The 26,595-nt window shown below is 41.0% G+C and overlaps 1 protein-coding gene across 1 annotated transcript in view; it reads left to right on the top strand.

Annotated features, from left to right (window-relative positions):
• Positions 1 to 26,595, top strand: part of crppa (CDP-L-ribitol pyrophosphorylase A) — a 47,269-nt gene that overhangs the window by 10,644 nt on the left and 10,030 nt on the right. Inside the window, exons 4-9 of the mRNA XM_071469794.1 lie at positions 915 to 1,019; positions 2,515 to 2,560; positions 4,293 to 4,390; positions 9,423 to 9,500; positions 9,654 to 9,746; positions 16,141 to 16,272. Of these exons, the coding sequence (XP_071325895.1) occupies positions 915 to 1,019; positions 2,515 to 2,560; positions 4,293 to 4,390; positions 9,423 to 9,500; positions 9,654 to 9,746; positions 16,141 to 16,272 (552 nt within the window). The remainder of the gene's footprint in view (positions 1 to 914; positions 1,020 to 2,514; positions 2,561 to 4,292; positions 4,391 to 9,422; positions 9,501 to 9,653; positions 9,747 to 16,140; positions 16,273 to 26,595) is intronic.

Here is a 26,595-nt window from a genome sequence, read left to right as displayed (position 1 = left end):
CATTAATCCAGCAACTCTGGCTGCTGACCTTTCTGCTACCACCGTCACTCTGCAGTTTCCTACTCATGCGCAGCAAATTTCTAAATCTAAACTGCAGATTTATGTGAAATGTACTGAACATAAAGGAAGATTTCATCTTGCAGCACAGACCAAAAACTCAAATTTGCACATAAGATTCATCATAACCCAATCATCAGATTGACATGGAGCATGTTCAAGTTGCCAGGGAAAGGGCAAAACTTTAAACTTAGCACCACTATTGGCTCTAAGAACAGTCCAGGTCTTAGAGTGGTGTTTTCTTTATCCAACACTTTTTGTTTGATGTAATGATCATTGCAGCATCTGGGGGTTCCATACAGGGCACCAAGGCAGACAGTCTTATTAAATCACTATTAGATAAGAGTAGGACTCTTATTTTGAAAAAAAAAAAGTTTTATGTAATAGGCTATTCGGCCTGATGATAATAATAATAATAATAATAATAATAATAATAATAACAATAGTAATACAGAAGCAAGACAGAAATAAGGTAAGTTAAAGAGGGACAACATACAATATATTTCTGTATAAATAGGAAAAATTAGTGAGAGCAGATGCTGTATAAAAGCAATAAAAGGATGATAAAGAAATAAATATAGTCATTATTTTGTAAAACACAGTGCACTTGTGTTGGGACACAAGCTGATGTTTTTAGATTGTCAATGTTATAGAATTTGCATCATTTGCATCAATAGATTCATTTATGTATATGCAACGTCCAGTTAGTTGCAGCCGCTGGTGCAGTTCCAGCACTGCAGTGGAACAACACGGTTCCTCTGTGTGTGATGGAAATATATTGTCCTACGACTGTCCACAACCTGTCCTCTCTGTCCTGTCCTCTCTGTCCTGTCCCCTCTGTCCTGTCCCCTCTGCAGTGCACTGAGTCAGATTTTGACTTTGGCACCGAGTGTCTCCATCTGGCTCTGCAGTACTGTGGCACCAATGCCAAGCTCATCGAGGGTCCGCCAACACTGTGGAAGGTGAGCTCACCAGATGCCTGGTTCTGGTTGGGGTTTGTGGATCTGGTAACACTTTGGCTAGCACAGCTGTGTGCCCACTACTTGTTTATCATATGGGCACAAAGAGAGCTCATGAATTTAAAGTGAGGGGTGCTGGCAGAAGAGGAAACCTTAATATATTGAATCTGACATCTGGGATTAGTGTGTCGAGATTAGGCAAAATGTAAATGTTTTGTTCTGAAGCCTCTGTAAGATCATGTAACTCAGGCTTTAAAGGATTAAGTCTAAATTACAAAAGACACATTTTTGTAGTTACACTGAGTGTTATCTAACCATGAAGATAGTTTGGTTTTGAGAGTTCTGTCTCCACCTTGGTACAATGGACATGGTCTGAATTTTGTTGGTGGTGCAAAAAGCTCTGAAGACTGACATTTTAATAACATTAAATAAACACAGTGTTTTTTTTAGAAACAGTGCCCCGGTTACTCTGGATAATCCAGAGTGGTGGTTCCCAAACTTCTGCTTAAAGATGAATTCAAAGCTGTGACCTCATGCCACAGGGCTGTGAGTTATGAGCAGCTTTATCAAAGTGTCATTTTGTGTTTTTTCCGCATTGCAAATGTAGCTGAATAGTTTCTGGGCTTCAGGAAGATGCTATCCATATAGCAGGGCAACAAAATTCACACCCTGGTACCTCTAGTCGAAAAGCAAGTAAGGTTTCTTTGTCTCTGAAAAAATGTTTCCTGGTCCTCCCGAAAACTTCTTGTGTTGGAAACGTCTTAGATTTTTTAGAGGCTTGAAGAGGTTAAACTATTCTGTTTCCAACCTTTTCCAACTAATGGCCCACTTGAAAATCTCAGAAAATGCTGGAGGCCCACCACCGACCTCATAACAATACAGAGGGTAAATAATGCCTCAGAACACTTTTTATATTAATGATAATGATTAAACATTTAGGATTGAGATAAAAAAACAAGGTAAGCTCAGTTTTTTAATGTTTTAAAGATCCTTTCATATCAAAACATTTAAAAACATTTACACAATAATACACACAATAAATAATTACATCTTTTCACCAAAACTGTAGCCCACTGATTTGCAAATGATTTGTCGGCCCACTTGCGATACCTTCCTGGCCCACCAGTGGGCCCTGGGCCACAGGTTGGGAACCACTGGATTAGAGAAAAGTTCAGAGGATAAATGTAATTTTGTGTAGCAAAATAATTTTTTTAATATTATTAATTTTGATTATTAGTTTCTTTTTCCTATTAAACATCTCAGGACACTGGGAACCATTGATCCAGGGAAAGTAGGACACTGTTTCTTGAAGGACACGTTGCTGGGGAGTTTTCCAAATTTTATGATTTTTCAGTGCTTTGATGAACATAGATGGTCTGTGAACTTTCATCAGGAAGATATCTAAGATAATAAGATACCTCTAGGTATAAATTCTGTATTTTTTGTTTTGTTAGTTTGTTTTTAGTTTTATATAATTTGGGTGAACTTTGTCCTGCAGGTAACCTACAAACGGGATTTAGCTGCTGCAGAGTCGATTATCAAAGGTGCGTTACCTTCTTTATAAATATACATTTACAATATTTCCTGTGTGCACAGTGGAGTTTTTCTTCTTCTCACATTATATGCACACAAGTATGCAGACATATATACATGAAAGACTGAAAGCAGCAGGTGAAATGGTCTGACAGGAGCAGCACAAGAGTGTTTTGTCTGTTTTTGAGTTAGAGCTGAATGGGTGACATTGAACGAAAATGGCCCCTCACTGTATTCAGAGGGAGAAATTCTTTGTAGCATTGTTCATCTGGGTTAGAGCGGGGCGGGTGTAAGTGGTCTGTGAATACTACGAAGAGCAAGTCAGGACAAGGGAGACAATCACAATCAGAGAAATGGAAACAAACACAGCCCTATATTTCACCCCACCAGCACCTGGACCAACAATCACCTGTTTGATGGTGACATAAGGTGCATGGTGATTATTCCCAGAGCGTCTGAAGTGAATGAATTCATTGTGTGTTTTTGAGAGAAGACGTGGAAGAAAGTTCTCACATCTGTCAGTATGAGAAACTGTTGGGTGTTTCAGTTTGTGTGTGTGTGTGTGTGTGTGTGTGTGTGTGTTTTTGTGTTTCTGTGTGCTCACACGTACTTGCATAGCTCGACGTGTGTGTATGTGTGTGTGTGCTTCCTGTAGAGAAGTATGTGCCTGTCAAGTTGAATTTTGAACTGTTTTCTCAATAGATGTGAGGCGGCCATAGGGGAGGTCCTCAGGATTTTCCAGCAGTGGCTGTGATGAGCTCAGGGTTTGAACCGCTGCAGCAATGATCCCTTTAAAACATAAAATTTCCCATCACCTTCATCTCTCTGTGCCCAGTTGTCTCTATGAAATCAAATGCAGGATTAGATTTTAGCTAGTTAGCTGTTGAGCAGTGATGCAACAGCTAATGATAGCAGATAGTAAACAATAGTCAGAATCCCTTAGTTCATCACATCAATATTTTCATGACTTTAACTGTGAATCTTTGGGCGTTTAGTGCTAAGCAGCAGCTTGTCCTCTCAGTCTGTTAAATTACAGCAAAGCTGACAGAGCAGAGAGAGACAGAGCTGTTAATTGGATCAGTTCAATCAAATCTGGTACCTTCAGCTAGCTAACATTAGCATTAATGTTTTCTTTTCTTTTACTGAAGTAAGCATGCTAACCAGCTAGCCGCGGCCCGTCTCGTCACTTTCCGATAGCGAGTCACTGCAGCCTCCAATCTGCCCTGTAGACTGCTCGGAGGACTATTATAACCCTGTGTCTTGAAAACGCAACAATGGCCAAACCTTGACCATCACCACCAAATGCTCCCGGCAAGAAACCACATTCCGGCTACAGAGAAAACTTTAAGTGGAACATGACACCACTTTTGAATGTAATGATTGGGAAAATCAAAAGGTGAAAGTGTTTAGATGGAGAAGATTTACAGTTTTTTGATGGGTAAACCCATGTTTCTGAATTTGGCTGCAATGGTGTTGTGGTTGTGAGGCTGTAGGGTGAAATACACAACTGAAGTTTGTTATAACATAAATCATAAATAATCTAGAGCGAAGTTTATCCTGTCACAGTAACCTACATTTGCAAAACATCTATCTGAGACCATTCCCTATTATTTATGACAGAATTTACTCTGCTTTTCTTGGCTGGTTGTTAAGTATTCACTTATTATTTATGCACAGCTTCTGCAGTGGATCTCTGCTGATGGCACCAGAATAACTGCTCGAAGATTTGTCTTTCTCTTCCAGAGACTCTGTCTCGGTCGGCCTGCATTATCACAGGTGGATCTGCACAGGCTGTGACGTTGGCTGACGCCCTCCAGAAGGCTGCTGGAGCTCTGGACATGGTAAGACTGACAGTAACAGCTGATTAAAACGTTGGTTATGTTGATGACAGCATTACTAAAAATTCCCACCAGTTTAACATTTTATTTTCCTCAATCTTCCCGTCACTGTCTCCCGTCCTGTACCTCCAATCCCCCCTCAAGCTCAATTTGAGCTCCACTTGGGTGGCCCGGCGGGGAGACTTGCCATCTGCGGTCAGGCCTCTAATGGAGCCTGTCTGGGACATCCACACTCTGCAACTTTTCCTCCTCCTCATTTTCTCCCCCTCCTCCCATCCCAGACCTCCACCTCTCACTCCCCTGCATGCAGGAGAGCAGATGGCAGTTATATTTCCTGTATCGTGGGAGTTTGCTTGATTAATGGAGTGTTTGGTGATGAGTTCTTGCCTTCTCCTCATCATCTTCCTACCACCTCAGCTCAGTCACACTTGACAAGCTCCCAGTTTCCACCGCAGTTCACATCCATTCCCTTTCACTCTTAATCTTTTTTCGGTCACATCAAATTCCCATGTTGTCCTCGGCCCATGTTACAAACATCCTCCATTTAATTTGTAAAATTGTTCCTAATAGACAATGGAAAACAGTATCCATATGCAAAACGGAGAAGAGTGACAGTCTGAGATATTAAATCTGATGGACAGACCACGCAGAGGTTCCACATGTGAAATGCTCTCTTTTACCTCAACAACTGTTGGGCTTTCTTCAAGCAAACCACATAACCAGGAACTCATGCAAAGGTTCATTTTTCTTTAAAAAAAAGAGGGATAAAGACTGGATGTTAGTAAAATGAGCTTTGTTGGTCAGTTTGCTAGTGAAGCAAAGCGTCGGACAGATGACCACGAGTTTTGAGAGAAAAGCTTTGGTATTTGGAAAATGGTCACAATGCAGCCTACAGTAAAGGTGTATTGGTGCGAGATGGTGCAGTGTGTTATGAGGAGGGGAAGAGCTCATTCAGCAAAGACGGCAGAAAGATCAGATCCTGCAGAAAATCTGTGTTTTCAAAATCAAGCACTTGAGGTGTTTAGGTTTAAAAAGTTGACTGTGTGACTTCCCTAACAGCTCTTGCAGCATGATTCACTTGTCTGCTGTTGATCTGCTCAGTCTGCATGTTTCGTGCACCTACAGTTTATCTGTAGCAGAAATAAATACACCATTTTAGTGTCACACCTCCTCATAACTCAGAGGCTGTCCAGGAGGTGCACGGGTGGTGTGAGAAGCTTCTGTCAATTTCAGTATGAACTGTATGAGGACGGGTGAGACATGTACCCCTCACTTTTCAAAATCCTACCCACTTAAACTGTCTTTCACTGTAATTGTCACCTTCAATTATATTGTGAGCTCCCAGAAATTATCCCTTACAAGCATCGAGTGATTTATGGACTTTTCATCCTGGGTTTCAGGCAATGCACTGTTCAGTTTTCCTGATTTTATTACTTGAGGTTGTTGGGTCCATTTTCCTGATGATGTGCAGGCACTACTCAAGCACTTCCACCTCATGTGCATGTATTTAAATAAAAAAAAATCTGTCTTTATTTACAATAACTATTTTCCTAGAAAAAGGCTAGAATTGAGGTCAAATATAATATAACGATACACCACAATCCTCAGGTGTCAGCTGTAGCCTGATTTAATCCTGAAACCAACTCTACATCCTTCACTGACGGGGGTTCATGTTGTGTTACGCGCTCACACAGCGTCATGTGAAGGCCTAGGTGAGGACAGAGTTGAATCGAACCCTCTCAACACAGATTAACAATATAAGCTTCACAAGGGTTTTGGTGCTGGATCACATGACACATCAGGTTTTTTTGATCTTGTGTCCATCCCTCCTGTGCTAGTATTTCACATCCAGCACCTATTAGTCATCTTCAGAGCAGACACCCAGCCTGACAAATTGCCCACACATGGCTTCATGTATAGAAATGTGTCTCCTGGATCATCCTGACGTGTATATATATTCCATGGGTGTAGTCTGTTGATGGTGGAAGGCGGCAGCAGAGCACGCCGCAATATGTGTTTCCATGTTCCACCTTGATACAAACAGTCCATCCTCCTTTAAACTCGCTCCAAGTCCTTCATCAGCTGGCATCAAAACGGGCAGATTTCACTGTCCGGTGCTGGAGCCGGGCCCCAGAGACGGAATGGGGGTTGGTGTCAGCCCCTTTGGCTCGGCTGATTGGAGCCATTCCCGTCTGCGCTCAGGTAGCTGGTGGAGCCACGTGTCTTTCCGGTGCGGGTGTTCAGAACCAGATACATCCTTTTTCAGGGAGTCAGGGAGGCAGGAGGGATGGAGGCGGGGGGGTGAAAGGCGAGTAGAAGAAGCGGAAGGTGAAGAATTACCTTTGTCCCAGTGCCATTACGTGAATCTAATAACAGTGATAAGCACGGCTCGGCTGAAAACTGACAGTGTAGTGTAGAGTGTGTGTGTTTGCAGGTGGGGGATTTGGCAGCATGTGTATGGGGGAGAGAGGAAGACATTCAGAGTAAGAACATGATGAAGATTTCTCTCAGCAGGATGATACATGAGAGGTCCAGTTTAAATCCAGGCTCACACAGAAAGAGGAAAAGTCATCAGCTGATGTAAAATTCATACAAAAATAAGTGTTTTTTTTACCTTTATTCATCCAGGGAAGTTTCCCAGAGATCAGCCTGAAAGCTGCTGAGCTTCTTCACTGGTGCAGTGTGGGAGTCCCTCTTGGTCTTGTCATTGAAGTATTAATAACGTGATAAACTCTGAGTGCAGTTTTTAATGTAGAGTTAAAAACCCTGAACTCCTTTATTCTAGTTCCTTCATGTTGAAGCAGTTTTCCTTGTCTTACTTTCACCTTTTTGTTACATAATTTGGATGCATCAATTATTCATTAGGCTGCAGTGAAATTGGAACAAAGGCTGAACACAGACCAGCGGATGTTTTATGGACACTTAAGTACATAAACCAGGACAGAAGTATTTCATTTCATTTAAAAAAAGTCCAACCACCTCCTCTGTATTCTCTCCCTCATCATTATTCCTTTTATCTTGATGTATGATAATAGTCTTATATTCAGCCCACTTCAAAACAATTTATTAGGCTCATGTATCATCTGAGTGAAGGTTTTCAATGATTAACCTCAGTCTATAAGAGGATCTGTCATTTGGACAGAAAGCAAAGAGTAGACACCACACAGGGAGCAAGGTTTTTTAGTCTGTCAGTCACTGATAGTCAGAAGTTATAGGTTTAAGTTCAATTTAGAAAGGTGCTTTTTTTAAAGTAGAGACTATACTGCGCCTCTGAATGTAGTGGGTCAGAGAATCTGGTAGTGTGGACAAACCTGATAGGCCTGGTCATTACATTTGCATCAACACTATGGCTGGTAGTGTCTATTGCCTTTCCTTCTTGATGCCAACATAAGATAAATATATATATTTATATGTATATGATAGGGCTGAAGGATATGCAAAAAAAAAATCATATTTCAGCAGTTACTGCAATATAAGTCATGATTTCAGTTGGACTGGTCATTTTCACTGAAAAAAAAAAAAGATAATTAAATGATGATGATGTGCTTTTTGTTGGGGCTTGTACCAAACAAGGAAGTTCCTTTATGTCTGGAAGATATGGTTTATAGATTGGGGCATCTCTGTAACAACAAAATGCTTCATTTATGGTCTGTTGTGACACATTTTACCTTTATTGCAGCTCCTCAGATATTGCACTTGTTCATATTACAATTTCGATAATATTTTGATTAATTGTGCAGCCTTAGTAAATGACCAGAAAGACGACTACAATACTATTTCTAATGTTGCTTCATGCAGCAGTGTTCCTGCTGGTAACATTTCTGCAGCCGCCACGACAAAAGAAAAATATATAAAGTAGTAAAGTAGCGAAAAAATTTTTTTAAAACACCCAAATATTACTTCTTTAAGTGTAATTTGAAAACATTTTTAATGATTAAACATTACATTGTTTAAAATTAGACCCATCCACACTAAAATGACAAACTCTTCCTTAACACATTTGAAATTCATAGTGAGTAGCTCACTGCTGAGCACTTTGTTTTTCTCTCCGTCCCTCTTCGAAGTGGTTCACTTGTCGAGCCTCCGTGGCCTCTTGGCTCTCCAGCCCGTGCCTAAATTTAAATAAACATTCCTACCTCAGGATTTCATGCCCAACCTGGTTTAGATCATGTCAAAGTATTTTTAAACCCTGCAAATCTACGTTTCGGACTGAAATGATTTTCCTCCTGAAGCCATGGGCAGTTATCGTTCAAGACCAATTAATCCTCTGACATATGTTTTCCATAACCATTTCACATTTTCAATGACTTTCTGTAATTTGAATATGTAGAACAAGTGTACCTCAATGCCAAAGTCACTCTTAATGTTTGTTTCTGTGTTTATTTCCTGCATGTGTGAAATTGAAGTACCAGGCTGTAATTAGAGGCACAACAAGCGGACACAGTGGACACTGTGAGCGATCTGGTTGCCTCATGTCGCCCGTTTGCCAGGGGCTGAAGCTAAATGGAAAGATCAGGACCTAAATGTCCTGGTTCTTTGAGCAAAAAAGCTTTTACGATTGTTGGCCGTGCGTCGGCCTCCGACTCAATTTGCAGCGTAATGAAATTTAGGTTGGCTTGTGTATGATTGCTGTCCCCAGCTTTTGCATATGACAGAATTTTCCTGCCAGTTCAGAAGTATAAAAGAGCCCAGAAACGCTTTTTATTTTACCTCTTCCATTTGTTCTAATAAGCTTCTGATTACAGCTGATGGAAATAAGCCATTCAGTTGCGTAGTCCCTCGGTATATTTAGATTTTTTATCCCTTTTCTCTGATCATAAAGTGATTCATGGCAGGAAAACAGGTGGGTGCACTCTCACACCAAATGACCGAGGAAGTGGCTGAAACAAAAACCAGAAGCCTCTTGACCTTAAAGCACTGAGGTCGATCAGTCACTCGACATCAGATGCACCAGCGCTCTGGGGCTGCAGCACCTGCTTTACATGTTATCTGTGACAAGCTGAGTATTTCACATCAGGGTATCTCTGTGTTACAGGAGCTGGACGTCATCCCAGATCTGATGGGAGACAACTGCAGGTATCTGTTAAAGGAGTGGAACTTCATCCAAGTTTCTGTGAGTTCCTGTTTTTTCTGAGAAGCTAAAACATTCATGATCTGCTCCGGTCAGACGTGTCCAGATTTCCTGAAAGCTTCTGTTGTACTGGGGAAAACTGTATCTTTCCTGTGAAGGTTCTCATCCAGTTTGTGAATTCCTTGGTGTCTCCAGGTCAATCGTTCCTGCGTGTCTGAAGTGGAGTCCATGCTGAAGGATCTGGAGGCAGCGAATCGAGCTCTTCTTCACCCGCTGGTCGTCATTTTGGTGAGTTCACAGAGATACTGAGCCGTGGTTTTATAAACAAGCTATGTCCCAAACCCAGACTACAGACTAATTCTTTGCAGTATGTACTACACACTTATAGTCTATAGGCTTGGGCAATGTCCAAAATTAAATACTCCAATACAGTCCAGGCCAAATAGAAAATGTATTTTTCAGGTATAAATTATGCTGCTACTAAACAGCAGTTCAAAGTTTTATTTGCCACATGTCAAAGTACAATATACAGTCAGCAAAGCAGTGAAACGAGGGTCAGACTCAGCAGCATATAATGATATTGCTGCTTTTACTCACAGGAAATGATACAGTATGTGCAACGTCAGACGTCCCTGAAACTGCGACTTTAAAATGTCCCTGATAAACACAAAGATAAACACCACAAAGAAAAAACAAAATGTCTTTGATAAGATCGGTTTCTTATTTATGTTTTCCAAGAGCTTTAAGGGGAAGTTTCACTGGCGATGGATATTTTATTGATACGGCTCCTGTCAGTACTCCTTATCAGTCCAGTACTTAATCAATAACTACTAATGGTTCTTTTTTACTTTCAAGACGTTAGAAAAGTAAATGATTCTATTCAAACTGAACAGGATTTGAATGTGTTTATATTTCAACATAACAAAATAAACCAAAAAAACATGGCCGTCCAAATGCTGTGAAGACTGTGAGCCTCATGGTGCCACTAGAGGAAAGGTTGTGAGATCACCAAAATCATGATGATTCATCCTCTGGGGAACATGAATGTCTGTACAAAATTTAATAGTAATCCATCCCATGTTAGTCCGGACTGACTGACATCGCCATTATTAAAACCACTCGGTGAAAATGGCTAAAAAAACCACAGAGATTTCACATATTCAGATCTGTCCTACACTCACCAGACTCCTAACTGTTTCCATTCCTGCTGTGAGTTGGCTGTTCTTGTTGTTGTCTGAAGAACAGATTTGTAAACCAGTGAAAAAGAAAGAACACGTGGATTTTGGGAATTGCAGGAGCTGTCCAGTAATGACTGTACGGCAACAGCGGCACGCAAAGTTACACTGGGAAAACGCATTATTTCTTGAATTTGTAAGAGCCGATCTCAACGATTTAACTTCTCTAATTCAAACTTTGCACCCTAAGAACCAGTGCCAAAATAAGTAAAGAGGCCAACAGAACCTGGAGAGCTTGCTCTCCTCGACTCCAGTTTAATAAGTTCAAATGCAACAGGGCATTACTCGATTAAAGCACACATATTGAACCATGGGTAGGTACACCGGCCTTTTTCAGTCCTCACACAGCAGGTTTCATGAGCGCAGGACTGATTTGTCTCTGTCACACCAGAACAAAAGCATCTGTCTAAGTCTTATTCTCACAGGAGACAAGCAATAAAAACTCAGTGTGAGTCTTCTTCAAATTAAAGTAAACACGTGTAACTTTTTTAAGTTTCTGCAACGTTTGACCACTGAAGCCATAAATCAGCAGTTACTGGAAATGGTTAAAGAGGCTACATGTAGGTTTTCTCTGCCGCCCAACGTGGTTTCACGCCAGGAGCTGGAGTGGTGATGGTTACTTGCCAAGAGCTTCATCCATCATTGTCTGTACATGACAAGAGCCTATAATACGTCCTCTGATCAGTGCCACTTCTTCAGGGCAGACTGAGGCTACAGTGACTCGCTATTGGAAAGAGACAGGACAGTAACATTGGCTGTGTCGTGATAGCAAAACTTGCAAATCGCTCCTTTAAGTTAATAATAGGAAACAGATGTGAAGCCTGACAGGGAAAGCTGAAGGTATCATATTACAACTCAGTCTCCTGTTCAGCTGCTGAGCTAATTTCTTCTAGACTGATAAGTAAACAGCTGTTAATGCTAACGCTGGCTGTATAGCAATAGCAAAAACTTATATAGAGCTAATTTCAGGCAATAACATAGTGTAACAGTAGCACAGTTAGGAGAGAGTCATAAAGTCATTTAACTGCCTCAATAATGTGCTTAACACCTCAGTGTCTATCTAAAGCATTAGCTTAAATTAGCCATTTTAAACCACTGGTTACATCAAACCAAGTAAGGCTGTAACAGCAAAACCCCTGAGTATATAGAACTGAGCATGGGTGTGAGTTATTGATAATGATTTTAACTTTTAATGTGTTACAGTTGTGTTGGTGACTTTATTAACCACAGTTTGGCCCTTAGATGTTCATCAGGAACACTTTAAATACAGAAACGGCAGCAGCCAATCATTTCTTCATTTGTTTACATTATACATTTTTACTTCATCATTTTTGAAAATAGAAATAGATTAGAAAACCCTAAATCGCTCGGAGGTAATAGCTCAGTTTCTGATAGGAAATAATTACAATTTCAAGGCTTAAATGTGTTACTATCAAATATCTTTATGCAAACCTGTGAGGGAAGCCTCCTAAACGTTTGTCAGAACTTGTCAGATGTCAGTGTGTGTTGTGAAGGTTGTCTGAGGCAGAGTTCAGCATCTTTCAGAACCATTTTCCACACTTTAAATTAACTTTTCTCCGCGTGTTTGTGAATACAGACATCTGGCACAGGACAGATTCATAGAGGTACATGCACTACACGACGAGCCAAACCTTGTCTTTTTTTCCGCTTGTAAAAACGTCACCTGTAGTCTGCCTTCGGTCCCTTGAGGAGCTCTGTAGCTGTTTGGAAACCATACACCTCCCAGGAGGGCGCAGCAGCTCGACCCCGCTCACTGTTCATCCGGATTCAAACATGCACCGGAGAAAGACTGACCCGAGAGCTCACCAGGAGAAAAAACTAAACAAGCTGATCAAATCTGCTCCAGTAAACATTTAAATATTTGTGAAAGGCTTGTTTACACTTTTTTTGATTTGGAAAATTGACCTCTTCAGCTAACACACAGAGCGAGCGCCAAAACAACGGCAGGTAATGAGAAAAAAATAAACCTGCAGAGGCCGAATCCTGCGACAAAACAAGTCTCCCTCACTGCAGATGTCATACAGCATTACTGAAAACACACACACACACACACACATATACACACACAGTAAACAGTCTGTCAAGTTTTCCCACAACTCCCACTACTCTTATTCTAATCTATTCTATTCTATTCTAGCATCTTTTTGTATAGTCTAGATTTATTAAAATCTATATTGTTCTACTCTGTTATACTCTATGTTCTATTTAACTCTATTCTATTCTTTTATGTTCTGCGCTCCTCCACGGTTCTATTCTATTCTATTCTATTCTATTCTATTCTATTCTATTCTATTCTTTCTGTTCTGTTCCACTGTAGTTTACTCTGCTGGATTCTATTTTATTTTATTCTATTGTAGTCTACTTGGTTGTACTTTGTTCTGTTCTTTCCTATGATGGTTTATTCTACTTCACTCTACTCAGCTCTACTGGACTCTACTGTCTGCTGTGCTCTTCTCAACACTTCTCTGTTCTACTCACTTTGACTCTTTTCTGTTGTACTTTATTCTATTCTCTTCAGCTCTGTTTAATCTTGTGACACTAAATTAAGAGGCTGACATTATTGATCGTTCAATCAGAAAATGAATTTGATTTAATTGGAATTTTTCACCACATTGTCTTTCAAATAAAAAATCCCAAGTTGTCAGAGATTTGATATAATAAATAAAAAAAAAACTTTTGGTTTTTAATTCAAGGTGACGTCACCTGATGAGGTATTTTCCACTGTCTTTAGACATTTTATTGACTAAGTAATTAATTGTTTGGAAAACCGTGACAATAAATTAATATCATAATAAAAATAATTCTTAATTGAAGCATTAAAAACTTCTACATTACATGACCTACATTATATACCAGAGAAAGCTATAAGACTATATATTCTTATATATATATCTATAGAGTATGAGGCAAAGTGCATTTTAAAAGGAAAAAAAAAATGGTTCTATCAAAAGATCACACAAAGTTTCCTTTTCCCTCTGACTAACCTGATTTCATGGTCACGTTTGACTGTGAGCTCAGTGTGGGAAGCTGTGACTACGAGAAACGTGAAGCAGCCGCCGACTTTCACGGTTATAAGCGATGTGGCTGAGTTCACGACCTAAGTGTTTTTCTTCTTTTTTTCTTCTTCTTTGCTGTTAGATTGCAACCGTACCTTGTTATGTATCGCAGGTCTGATCACATGTTAGTGATCAGCGGAGGGATTATTGAGTTTGAAGTGTAGGTGGTAGCCTCGAGGGCAGAGAAGCAGACTGATTGATGAAGGTCACTGTTTTCCAACGGTCTGTGAAAATGAGGTGTTATGTTCTTGAGCAAGATATTCAAAGAAAGAAGCCCATGTTGTTGATATTATCACTTCATGTTTTATCATAAATCTGTGAGTGATGTCTGTTCCAGGAGTTTCTGTATTACATAATCACCATAAAAACCGCTTGTTTCTGAGCGACTGTCAGGTTAAAATCATGTCAGTACACCTCAGACATGTTTCCAGTCAAGAGTTTAGGAGCTGTTACTGCACGAGCTGTATTAAACGGCAAGTAACCATAGCAACAATTCTTATGTTTCACTCCATATTAGCATTTAATTCGCCAGTGAAACCAAATTTGAAGGTTTCTAAACAAACTAAGTGAATGAAAGAAACAGTTTGACCACTGGCTGCTGTAGCTGTTTTTGCCTCTAGTTAATGCATAGTAACTTCTAATGTAAACCCTGAACAGGACCGAGGTTAATGGCTTAAATTGAAGAAGACAATTGTACTGTTAATGTGTAATCACAAATAATTTAATGTGTTTATCTCAATGAAAATATATGACATTAAATACACAAAAAATACTGTAAAAAGGTTTTACAGGGCAGTTCGTAAGGAGAATAGGCACAGGGAAACTATTAGTTTTCCTTTATTTTCATTTCTAATTAGTCATTGGTTAAGTGTAATAGTAAACTCCACTTTGTCAAGGAAACTTTTTTCTTCTCCAGCTTGTTCTTTGTTTTCTTTTATCGGGACACATCGTGCATTATCACTGAGATGAGATGTTTTACATTTGGTAGAATACAGGAAAACAGGCAACTTGTTGCTCTCATTGTAGTTGTGGGCAACACCTGCTAGTTACCTAGCAACCACTTAGTAGAAATCAGAGAGTGCATGTCAGCTTAAGTGCTAGAGCCATTATTGTTGTCATTATCAATTAATTAGTTGATAATTTTTTCAATTAATTGATTAGTTCTGTAAAACATCAGAAAAAAGTGGAAAATGAACATAATCATTTACCAGAGCTATGCTTGGGCTAATATTCAATAATATTGAATATTGCTGTATTTCCCACCATCTGCAACATTTTCATAATATCAGAAACATAATGTGACAATGTGGCAGCATCGCTTATACCTGAAACATAAAATACAAGAACATATTTACATAGTATCCCCATATTGTATCTCTTGATATTAGGGCTGGACTGTATAGAGATATTATTATATAAGTGATGTTTTTGAAATAGCTTTTTGTATTCAACCAATATGAGTTTCAGTTAATACTTATTGCCACATAAGACTAGAAAAACTGGCAAATCTTCGCAATGGAAAAACTGGAACCATTTGATTTCTTTTGAATATTCTTGTTACTGTTGGTGTAAATGAAAAAGTCTTCACAACCTTTTTCGCTCCAAGAAAGTTGCCACAACAGAAAAATGACACATTTTAAATGATTTAACTTGTGCTGTGCTAATTCATATTTTGAAACTCAAGTAACTCATATGGTTGGAACAAACATCAGTGAGACATCAGTGACTCAGACCAACCAGTGGTCTGGAGGCTCAACACCTGCCAATGTGCTGAATAATCAGTCTTCAGACTTCACCTGATGACACCAAACATTTGATTGATATTCTTGTATAAATGTTAAAATTACTCATTTTGAGCAGATGTCTTCACACATTTGAAATGGTTCTCGCCACTGTGACGTCTCACTGTCACAGTTTTTGAAGATATATGACAAAATAATTGCAGTGAATAAATCACGAGTTAAGTTTCTGTCAGTGGGATGGTTATGGAAATAAGCTACGACCGAATGCTGCTGGAGATGACACAGTAACGTGAGCCAATGTGTCTGGATTACGCTGCCCTAATTGGAGAAAATAAACCCCCGAGGCCCTAAAGATTTACAACTGAATTAGAGAGTTATTATATCCCGAGACAGGACTGTGTATCAAGCAACCTGTGTTTACTCTCAGCACAGCAGAGCTCACGCTTCCCAGATCTTCCCTGAACACAACTTTAAATAAACAGGCCTATTGAGTTGCAACATGTTTAAACCACTGTTCGAACAATGAGCTGTAATTGCTCCAAAAAGGGGCATAATTGCACTTCTGGTAAGAGATCCTCACAATTGGCAGGTGTTTTCTGATTGGGCGCGGTGACCTTTGTTTTGATAGGTGCATTTGAGTGGTTCGGATGAGCTGTCTGTCAGCGGGAGGACGCCGGAGCCAGTGCCAATCGCGGACGTGGCCGCGGCAGCCAAGCTGCGAAACATTCTCCTCTATGGCATCCAGCTTCATCAGTCAAAGGTGAGCGCTCTGTGATTCCTCCATCCTCTCCATTGTTTTCTTTTATTTCTTTCTAACGTGAGCTCAGAGTTCCTGTGCTGCATATCTGACAGAGGCCAAACTAAACAGAATGGGAAATGTCTTTTAAGTGTCTTGCTCCAATATCTTGTCATGCTTTAATGCTCCAGGCGAGCCTGCTGTCTTTTATCACCCGTCTGTCTATGCTGGTGCGTGTACATGCTTGGATGTGTGTCTATTTAGGGATAAATGTGTCATTAAGGGGGCAGGATATTAACTTTTCACCTTCCACCATATGTGTTGCGGAGAGTTGTTTGAACTGAATGCCAGAGGGATGAAAAGGATGCAGAGGTGCTTTAGGTTTAAAGCACCGTGCAGCCTCGACCACCGCACGTGCAGGCCAAACCTCCACAGTTAAGCTGTGTGTCATGGGAATCCTCCACGAGGCCCGCCAAGCGCTCATTGGAGTCATCAGGGTGGATGCGGTTGACCTGAAATCCATAACTGACTGCTCAGTAATTACAGGATTATATAAGGTTGAATTATTCATCTTGCACAGCAAGAAATGTCAGGATTCATGCTACCAAAGCCGTCAAGTCAAATCATAACGTTTGGGCCAGATGTGCAGGGCAAACTCAAAGACAAATGTTGAATATTCATGGCACTGTTGGCCTTAACTCTGACATCCGGCATGATTTATGTCCAAGACTTACTGCGGCAGTGTGACAGATGAGGCTTCTTGGCAGCTGAATCCTCTCTAACCAGTGGTAAAAACCTCTGTGCCTCAGGCGAGCGGGTGTTTAAGCAGGTTCATTCAGTCCTGCACAAGGAATCCTGAATGATGAGCTGAAGGAGCCCCCGTCTCCTCTGTGGTCAGTGAGTCGGCGTTATGCCGTCAGGCCTTGACGTCACAGTGCTTTCTAATTAAAACAAGATGCTCCGTATCGCTGATAGCACGGCGTGAGATACGCTGCCGGCCCACATATGAGTTTGATTCCGCTATCGGAAGTTGGACATCATTGGTTTTCATCTGAATATTGGAGACTAATGCTGTTAATTAGTCATCCTGCTCCAGCTCCTCTGAGAGAACAGAGAGAAGGGGAAGGGAGTGGACGGCGATAATGCGTGTTTCACCATGATAAAATGCTTATCGTTATGAGATAGTGGAACAGCAGAACGCAGCCTTGTTTAAATCACTGTTAGCTTTTGTTATAATGAGGATAATTCTCCCCAGATGGCGTTCTCCATAGTCGTCGAGATGCCTGCCAACACTTCCTCCGTCAGACGTACAGTATATATGAATATCGCTCATAAAGTCAGCTTTATTTCTTTGGTTTTAATAAAAAAAGATCAGACACGGTGAACAGGAAATCGGTCTGATTGAAAGTTTATGTTTCTGCCCTCAGTCGCTTTAAAGAAAACATAAAAAGTAACAAATAACTTTTGAATAGAAAACGCCTGTGACAGTGACACTGACACAGCAGAGGACCAGACACATTTTTGTCGTGCAACTCACCATTTGTAACGTCCAGAGGATGATGTTTTTTTCCGTTTGGTCACATGTTGTGTTTTCACCATGACAAAACAGTCTGGGTTAGATTATATTATATTATATCTTGCAAAGAAAAGTCAAGTTTGAAAGTCTCAAAATGTCTTTGTAAGGAGTGTTGACTAAAAACATTGTAGTTATGCTGCTGTCAGTGGTTTGTATGGTTTGTTCTTCCAGTGTGATTTGACAGCTCACTTCGTATCAATAAACATTCACTGGGTTCACATTAATAAGATACTAGTTACAGGGTTTACTCGAGCTGGTTAGCCATTATCATTTAGTGTTCATCCATCTAAATGCAGTTTTGTGAGTGTGTTTTGATTCTTTTATTTGTGTTTGTGGCTTTGTGTGTTTATGTGTGAACCAGCTTCTGCACCACAGAATGAAATAACACTGGTCCACATCGTCTCGGTCAGATCTTAAAATTCAGTCTTCTGGTTCCTGGCTTAGTTTATCACAGTGTCAAACATGGACTGCGCTCACCACAGTTGCATAGATAAAATCTTGAATGCTGCTCTAATTTAGGCTAAATGAAGAGTATAGTTATTTTTCTTTGGAGCGTTTTGTTTTGTGGAAATAGTTTGTATGATATAAAGCTGAGGCTGTTTTCATTGGCAACAGCGGTTTCTGGTGAAACAAAGCACAATAACCAAACCAGAGCCATAATCTGTGACCATTTGAACTGTGACTGCTGTTACTGTTTTTAAAGAATTACTGGATGTTCTCCCTCATCACCACCACTGAGGAAGATGCATAACTCCCAGCTGCTCGAGTGGAGCTGCTCTGGAAACAGGGAGGAACAATAGCCTGACAGTCCAAAGTTAAAAAATACAAACTCCTCCAACGCTCACTAATTAACACAACATATCTTGTTTGTTTAATCTCTATACAAACAGAAATGTAAAAGCAACAACTTATGTTTTTGGGGGGAGTATGATAAGCTAATCAACTCTGAGCTCCAGCTCCATGATTTATGCACAGATATGAGAATGTTGTCAATCCTTTCATCTGACTCCCATTAAGAAAATGTCCTAATGAAAAAAAAGTCAACTAGTTTAAGACACGAAAAGACAGTCTTGTGTCTTGACCACCGCACCCATACAGTTTGCTGCACTGTGTGAACATGTTGTTCCATGTTTCCTGTATTTGCAGTGAATTCTGCAACTGAATCGAAACTGCAACAGGAGAATGGCTCCGTGGAAACCAAAGTTATAGGACACTGAGTTAAAGTACATCTTAACTAATTCTTCAAATGAGAAGAAAATGAAAAAAAAAGTTATTTAGTTGTGAAAATATCTGACATTGTAGAAAAGCTGAACTGGGTAAATATTATGAGAAATGTGTTCAGTTCAGTGACTCAGTTTTAACATGCATCAGTGAGGCTTTGTGTCAGCTAAGAATAATAAGCTGAAGCTGATGCTTCTGGATTTAACTGTAAAGGTCAAGGTCAAGACCAGGACATGTTAGTTTACAATACTTCTATATTATAGTCAGAGCTGCATGTCCCTGGAAATATTTTGAATCCACATTCTACTAAAACAAATCCTGGTGCCCCCTGTTGGGTCACCTGGTAGAGAGCATACCATGACAGCTTATTTCTTACTACAGCGGCCCGGGTCCGTGACTAGAGACCCTCACTCTCTCCCTGACTTTCCTATCTCTCTCTCTCTCACTGCAGCTATAACACAGGCCCAAAAATGACATTTAAAACAAATCTCCAATATCCTAATGCAGTACTGTTCCCTCGCCTGACAAACTAGATGAAAAGGTTTAATTAAAATTTCAGATGGCTGAAATTACCTAAGGTATGACTTCAATACTATGTGTATCTTCCAGTTTTTTAAATACAAAATATTGATAAAGATAATCAACCATAAACTGTATTGTTCCTCCCTTAATGATTTCATCCTCAGAACTGAGTGTTTGTTGTCCACTGGACACCAGTGAGAGAAGCAACTGGGGCAAATATTTAAGTGTCCCTCGCCTCTTATTATGCATCACTCTGCAAACTGTTGGACGCACCCACTGTTTTGGAAAGTAACGTCCATTTGGCTAATTGAATTTTAACCTTTGACAGTTAAAATGCATGAGCACATGGAATTGTGTTCGTCCCGGAGAGGCTGGGGAAATGATCCGCCTCGCAGACCTCTCATGATGTCTTTCTGGATAAAAAGTGGGTTTTCTCAAATGAGGCCTGACTTTGGTTTCACATTATTCAAACACTCAGCCGATGAGGCACAAAGCATCCAGCAGCGAGTCGCCATGCGTGCCACTTCGTGCGTCAAGAGGAGAGAGTGAAATGGAGTCACGGACAATGAACGGCAGTCTCTCTGAAGGGACATGTGATCAAAGCACTTCTTGAGAGTCCTTTTCCGTTTGTGTTGCCGTCTCTCTGAAGATGCCCACAAGCCAAACATCAGGTGCAATAATGTGTGAAAACCTCAAACCGTCTAAGGATGTTGACTGAGAAATATTCTGACACCGGATCCTCATAAACTGACACGATGTTGTGAAAACGGTGACGGTATACACTATCAGTGTCTGCTGTGGCGATAGGAAGTGTCATTGGATCCCTCCTCGCACAGGGTCCTGGCGACTTGTCATCCGCTGAAAAGGGAGTTGTCACAGTGATATATGGGTGTTGTAATCCCTGCAGTGAGAGCCCTGATGTTTACCCAACCCCATATTTCCTCCTCCTCAAAGAGCCCGGACTGGGAATCCTAAACCTGAGAAGAGATTAGCCGGCCAGGAAGAAAAGAGAGGGAGAGAAAGGAGAGGAGGGAGGGGATGGAGGAAGAAAAGGAGAGGACTCTATAGGTGTATTCTCCTCTGCCTGTTCAGATCTAGGTCTGAAAGGCAGACAGGTGAAACCATACACGACCCATCGAAGCTCTTGCTGTGACACCCGTGGAGTTGTACCCTCGCCGGGGTCAAGGGAGATCAGGGATGTCTGCAGTCTCTGTGGCTTCAGCACACTCCTGACTTTTCACAGGTTAAATCTAATGACTGGTCTTAATGGGGGCTCAAGCTTTGCATTAAAAGAAACAAAGTTAATTGTGGCAAATAAGTTTATCTTCTCTACCAGCCACAAACAGCACTTTAAAGGTCCACATATCAACCTGCGGTCTGCAGGTTGTGAGATGATTAATGGGATAAGACAGAGAAAAATGTACTGAAATTAATCTAAGATGTTTTTTTTTGGGGGGGGGGGGGGGGGGGGGGGGGGGGGGAGAGAATCACCCTTTAGTGTAACTGCTCATTACTCACAGACATGAGTCAAGTAGACAAAGATTCATTTTAATCAAAAAAAGTTTGGGAAATAGTGATTTATAGAACATAATTAGAGTTGCAACTAATGATTATTTTCATTATTGTTTAATCTGCCAATTATTTTCTCAATTAATTGATGAAATGTTTAGTCTATAAAAGAATTGAGGACAGATGTGAGCTCTCCAGTTGCTCGTTTTGTCCGAACAACAGTCTAAAACCTGCATCTTTTCAGTTTCCAATCAAATAAAACAGAAAATCTTAAAGCAGAAAATCTGGAGATACAGATGCTAACACGCTCACATTGACAATGCTAACATGCTGATGTTTAGCAGTTATAATGCACACAAACAAATTTGTTCACAACACAAGTATTGGACAAAATAAAATTTTGATCTGATGATGTTCTAGATGAAGTAATTTATAATTTTGATCCTCCCAGTAGTTGTTGAGGGATTTCACACAAAACCTCATGGTGACGCTAGAGAAAAGGTCAGGGGACCACCAGAGTCATTAGGCCTCATCATCTGGGATGAGCTTGAATGATTGTACAAGGTTTCACTGCGAGTCATTTGATAATTGTTGAGATATTCAGTCTAGACCAAAGTGGGTCGAGGGACTGACTGATGTTGCCGTCCCTAGAGACTTAAAGTGAGCCAAAGTTAATAAAGTCATTAACAGTCAGGTTTCACTGCAAAGTTCCATAACTAAAACCTGCTGCTTTAGTTAAAGGAATTACACACTTCTGGAGAATTTGCTAAACAAGGCGCCAAAGGCAAATGATTTCTCCAGAGGTCTTTGTCCACACTTACTCTCACACTACATCTGTCAGGCAACATACGCAGCTTATCCTTTTTAGGTGCCACAAAGCAGACAGATGAAACCCTACACAAGCAACCGAAGCTCTTGCTGTGACACCTATGTATTTGCACCCTGGCGGGGTCAAGGGAGATCAGGGACGGCTGCTGTCTCTGCTGCCTCAGCACACTCCCAACCTTTCTCCTGGCAAATCCAACAATTGTCCTTAGATGAATAAGTGACTGGTGTTATATTTTCTTTGATGAAAGGGGATCGGGAGCTCTAATGTACCCTGAGAGTCTATTGTCATTCCAGTTTACAAAGATGAAGAGTAATCTAGTCAAGGCCGACAGACAGCTGAGGGGAAATTTTAAGTAAGGAGTGAAAAAACACTGACTTAAAACTACAATATGCAAGTTCTGGAAATCAAGCAAGCACTGGCATGCGACTCAACAGCAAACCACTTGGCTCCTCCCACCCCTTCCTCTCCTTGTTCTGTTACGCTCCGCCCCTCACCTACAGCCTCGTCGTGTTTGCAGTCTCAGCTAATGCCGGAACCAGAAGCCAGCTAGCGACATCTTCCATCAGGTGATACTAGCAGACCAGCGGCTTGTTTACTGCATGTATTGATTGACAGACGTGAGCTCCCACCCCTAACTTTGTCCTTCACTGATTGGTTAGAAGGGCGGGGCTTGCTTAAAATCTTTGGATGAGGATATCTCTGCACTGCTGCCAGACCGAGCCTTGACGCTGCCTCTACACATCAAGATGTTATTTCAACTGAAAAATATTAGAAAGGTACATAATTAAGCTTTAAATGAACCATTAGATAAGCCAATGAAAACACTGAAAGCAGCCCAGATAAGACATGACGTGGCATCTCACGAAGCTGTTTTTGGTTGCCCAAACAACATCTCTGGGAGGACTGACAGATTTGGCGAGTCATCTTGTATTTGTCCATGATCCACTGCACTTAGCATCAGAATAAAAGTCCAGAATCCACCCTGGCCCTCTGCACAGTTTTTCCCCTGCTGTTTGCCTAAGTACTTGTCTTTGTTCAGATGATTATGTCTTTAAACTTTATCCAAGATCCCCCTGGAAATGTGGATGAGAGCACTTGGCTCCCTCTGTGGAATCCTGACATCTCCATACAGACAGAAGCCCGAGGATCGCTCCCCTCCACACTGATGCACTTGAAGAGTGTTAGGGTCAGAGCCTAGGGAGAGACTCGCACTGCTGCAACATGTGCAGGATATCAAGTCTGATCTTCCATGCCGAGAGTGCTCCAGATGTGTGTCGGCATGTGTGAAACTTGACCGCTGGAGTTTGGCTCAAGGAATTAGACATACCAAAGCGGTGTTTACTCAGCTTTGATTTCGTAGATTAAAAAGACCAGCAAGCGCAGTGTTTGGGTTGATGTGACTTGACTCAGACTCTTGCAGACGATTTGGAAATGACATTCCAAGAGCGAATTAGTGTTACAAACAGATTGTATGTTCTTAGGGAGGATTAATGTCAGCCATCTCTTCACAATTAGTTTGTAAACATTCAATCAAACAGAGTAAGGTCGAAACACACGTGTATGACTGTTTTGCCACTTGCTTTCTGAGCTGTTTCTGACCACCCACAGTAGTCCTGGTTTGAGTTTTCTCTCAGCTCTTCAGTCTGGTCTTAGGAGAACACAGCTCCTCAGAGATTATGCTTTTATTTAACAGGCCTCATCAAAGTTTGTTTTTGTGGGACTCACCTTCATGCTGTGCCAGTGCTTTTATTTTCTGGTTGGGTGTGGTGGATGACCTGATGCCCCAAAATGCTAGTAAAACTTTAGGTAATGCTGGTAAATTTATCTGCTTTTCCAGTCATGCTGGCAAACTAGAAAGGACTCAGAGGGCATACTGTATACCTCTGTCAAATTTGAACAGTCTAAATTAGTAATTTTACGTGGAGCAAATGCTTAAAATATTTTTAACCTTGTTCCTGATCCAGACCTTTTTCAAAGATGATCTTTTGATCAGCTGATGTTGCCCGTGATTTTGGGAAAATACGGGAATATAAGAGCTCTGAACAAAGACGTGTTGCGCAAAATTTGAGTCATGACCAGAATAATGGTCATTTTTCTTACTTTGTGCTCCACTTATAAGCAAAGTGACAGAAAATTTATTTAGAAATTCTGGATCAGGCCTTGTGCCCCACCCACCGCGGCTGCTCGTGCTTGGTTGACAGGTGAGTCTGTTGAGACCAAAGTCAGTGATTAGCAGACTTATCAGAACAGTTAGCATAGTTAGCATCTTTGATTTGTTAACGTTGTTGTCATAGCTGGAACTGGCAGTGGCTGATAACAGTGTTTGGGCTTGTGTTAATACAAATTCTGTATTTTGCCCGCCCCCCGTCCCTGCAAGTTGACGGGATTGGTGCCTTGTTATATGACGTATGAAACCCTGGCTGTCGGAATTGTTTTTATCAGACTGTCATTGGTTCACTGCAGTTTCAAGGTGGAAGTACGCAGTTGTGGTGCTGACTGCTTATTTCGCCCATGATATGTCTTGTATTATAAGAAAACATCATATGGACATGTGAGCAGAGTTAAAAACTTGATTTTCATCAGAGGGTGCCTTTTAAGGACCAACACAGCACATGTTTTCATTTACAGCTGAATGTCAGATTTCATGTACTGACCACCCCAGCAGCAGTAGACAGACGTACGTGATCGGGCCGTGTCCTGGTTAATTATTTTAACCTCAGTCTCACTACATGTGTAGCAGTGGCTACACACAGACCGCTTGGGTTATACCCTGAAAACTTTTATTTTGCCTTGTCTCATTATTTAGTAGGGTGCTATAGCCAGGAAATTGCTGCATTTATGTTTATTCATTTACTGTAAACACAAGTAACCATTTAAAGTTCTTGGGATTCTGAAGTTTTACCTCTGTCGCTGCAGTAGGCCTGGAGTGTAGTTAAATTTTTAAGGAGGCCAGTGTCCTCTTCAGCATATATGCCTTAGTTTCAGAGCCTGAACACACAGCCGCTGTAAACATAAGTCCTTAAGGGACAACCTTAAAGCCGCCTTTTGTTCATTAGGGTGATGACCTAAGTTTTTGCAAAACTTCGGAAAACAATAGTTAAAGCATGGCTTTAGTGGATGACCAGCCATGTTTTTTTGGAGGTCTTCCCCAGCAGTTTGAAGGTTCAGTTGGCTGTTAAAAAAAGGGAAAGCGGCTGGTGGCTATTGGGATTTGGTCTCCAGTGCTAAAGTCAAATTTCCTGCTCTGATGGAATTTCAAGGTAGGATTCAAGAACTCAAATTTGGTCGTATATTTAGTGTCCTCAAATGAATTATACAGTCCTGGAGTTTTCTCATAAAGAGTCATGTAAAAATGATTTTTTCTCACCAGATTCTTGTCGCGACCCCTTCTTGTTCTCACACTACATCTGTCAAGCCACACAGCCGGCTATATCCTCCTGATGTTTAGTCTGCGGTTTACCGTTATTTTGACAGCACTACAAAAACACGGTGTTGCACCTATGTTTATATGTTTGGCTTACGGCCTACTACGATTACAATCCCATGCTTGTTTTAAGGATAGAAGTGAGGGCACTAAGCCTTGGCCAGGATGTGCGCTGCTGAAAACCCAGGTTGTGATAAATGTCTTGTTTTGTGAAATGTTCCTGCACCTGCAGCTGACCTCAGATGGCCTGGGATAGACACTGTATTTGGCTTCTTCGGTTTTCTGTAAATGATACAGTGTGATAAGTAAATGAGGCATCCGTGGAGGGTGTGTGTGCTCGTGGGGCTCTCTCCCCACATGTGGGATTCGGTATGTCCCAGTTCATAAATCCCACCCAAGCTTTCATGCTTTCATACCTCCTCAACTAAGGATCCATTGTTCTGCTTACTGTTTTGAGGTATGTCTTTCGATGAGTTCAATTCAAACAAAGTCGTCTCTCACCAGAGCTTGTTGAAAAAGTTCCTAGTGAGGGGATCCATTGGAAATACAGACCCCCTCACTGTCCCATTCTTAGCAGGGTTTGGCTTCTCTGAAGAGGGTACACAGAAAGAGAAGTCGTACATTAGACGAGACTAACAATCTGCAATGTTTGCCCAGTGGACGCCCCTAGACAGGATATTTTGGAAACCTGTGTTGAAAGAGCTTTACCAGTGTACCGTGAAAGGCCTGTGTGGTAGCAATTGTTCCCTCCGTGGGCTCTGAAAAGCAGTTATCAGTGCAAAAGTTTGCTCTTTCTATGGCTGGAAAGTCTGAGGGAACTCACAGTGGCACAAAAGTAGGGTGGGATACAGACTTATTCATTTTCCTACATTACTATCCCTTTCAGATGAAGTGAGGCAGAGTGGGAACGACACGGGTATCTAAAATACAGACATTCAGGCAGCGACACTAAATACCTCGGCAAAATTCAATAAAACACATTCCCCTGGAAACGCTTCATCTGTAAGAAGTACGAAATAATGCTTATGTCCTTGTCATCTCTGTCAATTTGAGCTCTCAGTCTCTTAGCTTGGATCCGAGCTGATTTTCATATTTATGGCTGAACTTTTGGTGTAAGTGTGATGTATACTCTGAAGGTTGTTTAGACCCAGAGCTCAGCAGTAAATATTAAAACTGGCTGGATCTGAGCGAGTGGAGGTTTTATCCCTTCTCTGTGGACTTCAGTGTAGCTAAAGCTCCTGAGTAAAGTTTGGCGGGATTATTGGT

The sequence above is a fragment of the Trachinotus anak genome, unplaced genomic scaffold, assembly GCF_046630095.1.
Source record: "Trachinotus anak isolate AG129_WGS33_773 ecotype Australia unplaced genomic scaffold, CSIRO_AGI_Tana_v1 ptg000032l, whole genome shotgun sequence".
Lineage (NCBI taxonomy): Eukaryota > Metazoa > Chordata > Actinopteri > Carangiformes > Carangidae > Trachinotus > Trachinotus anak.
This window is presented reverse-complemented; position numbering and strand designations above follow the sequence as displayed.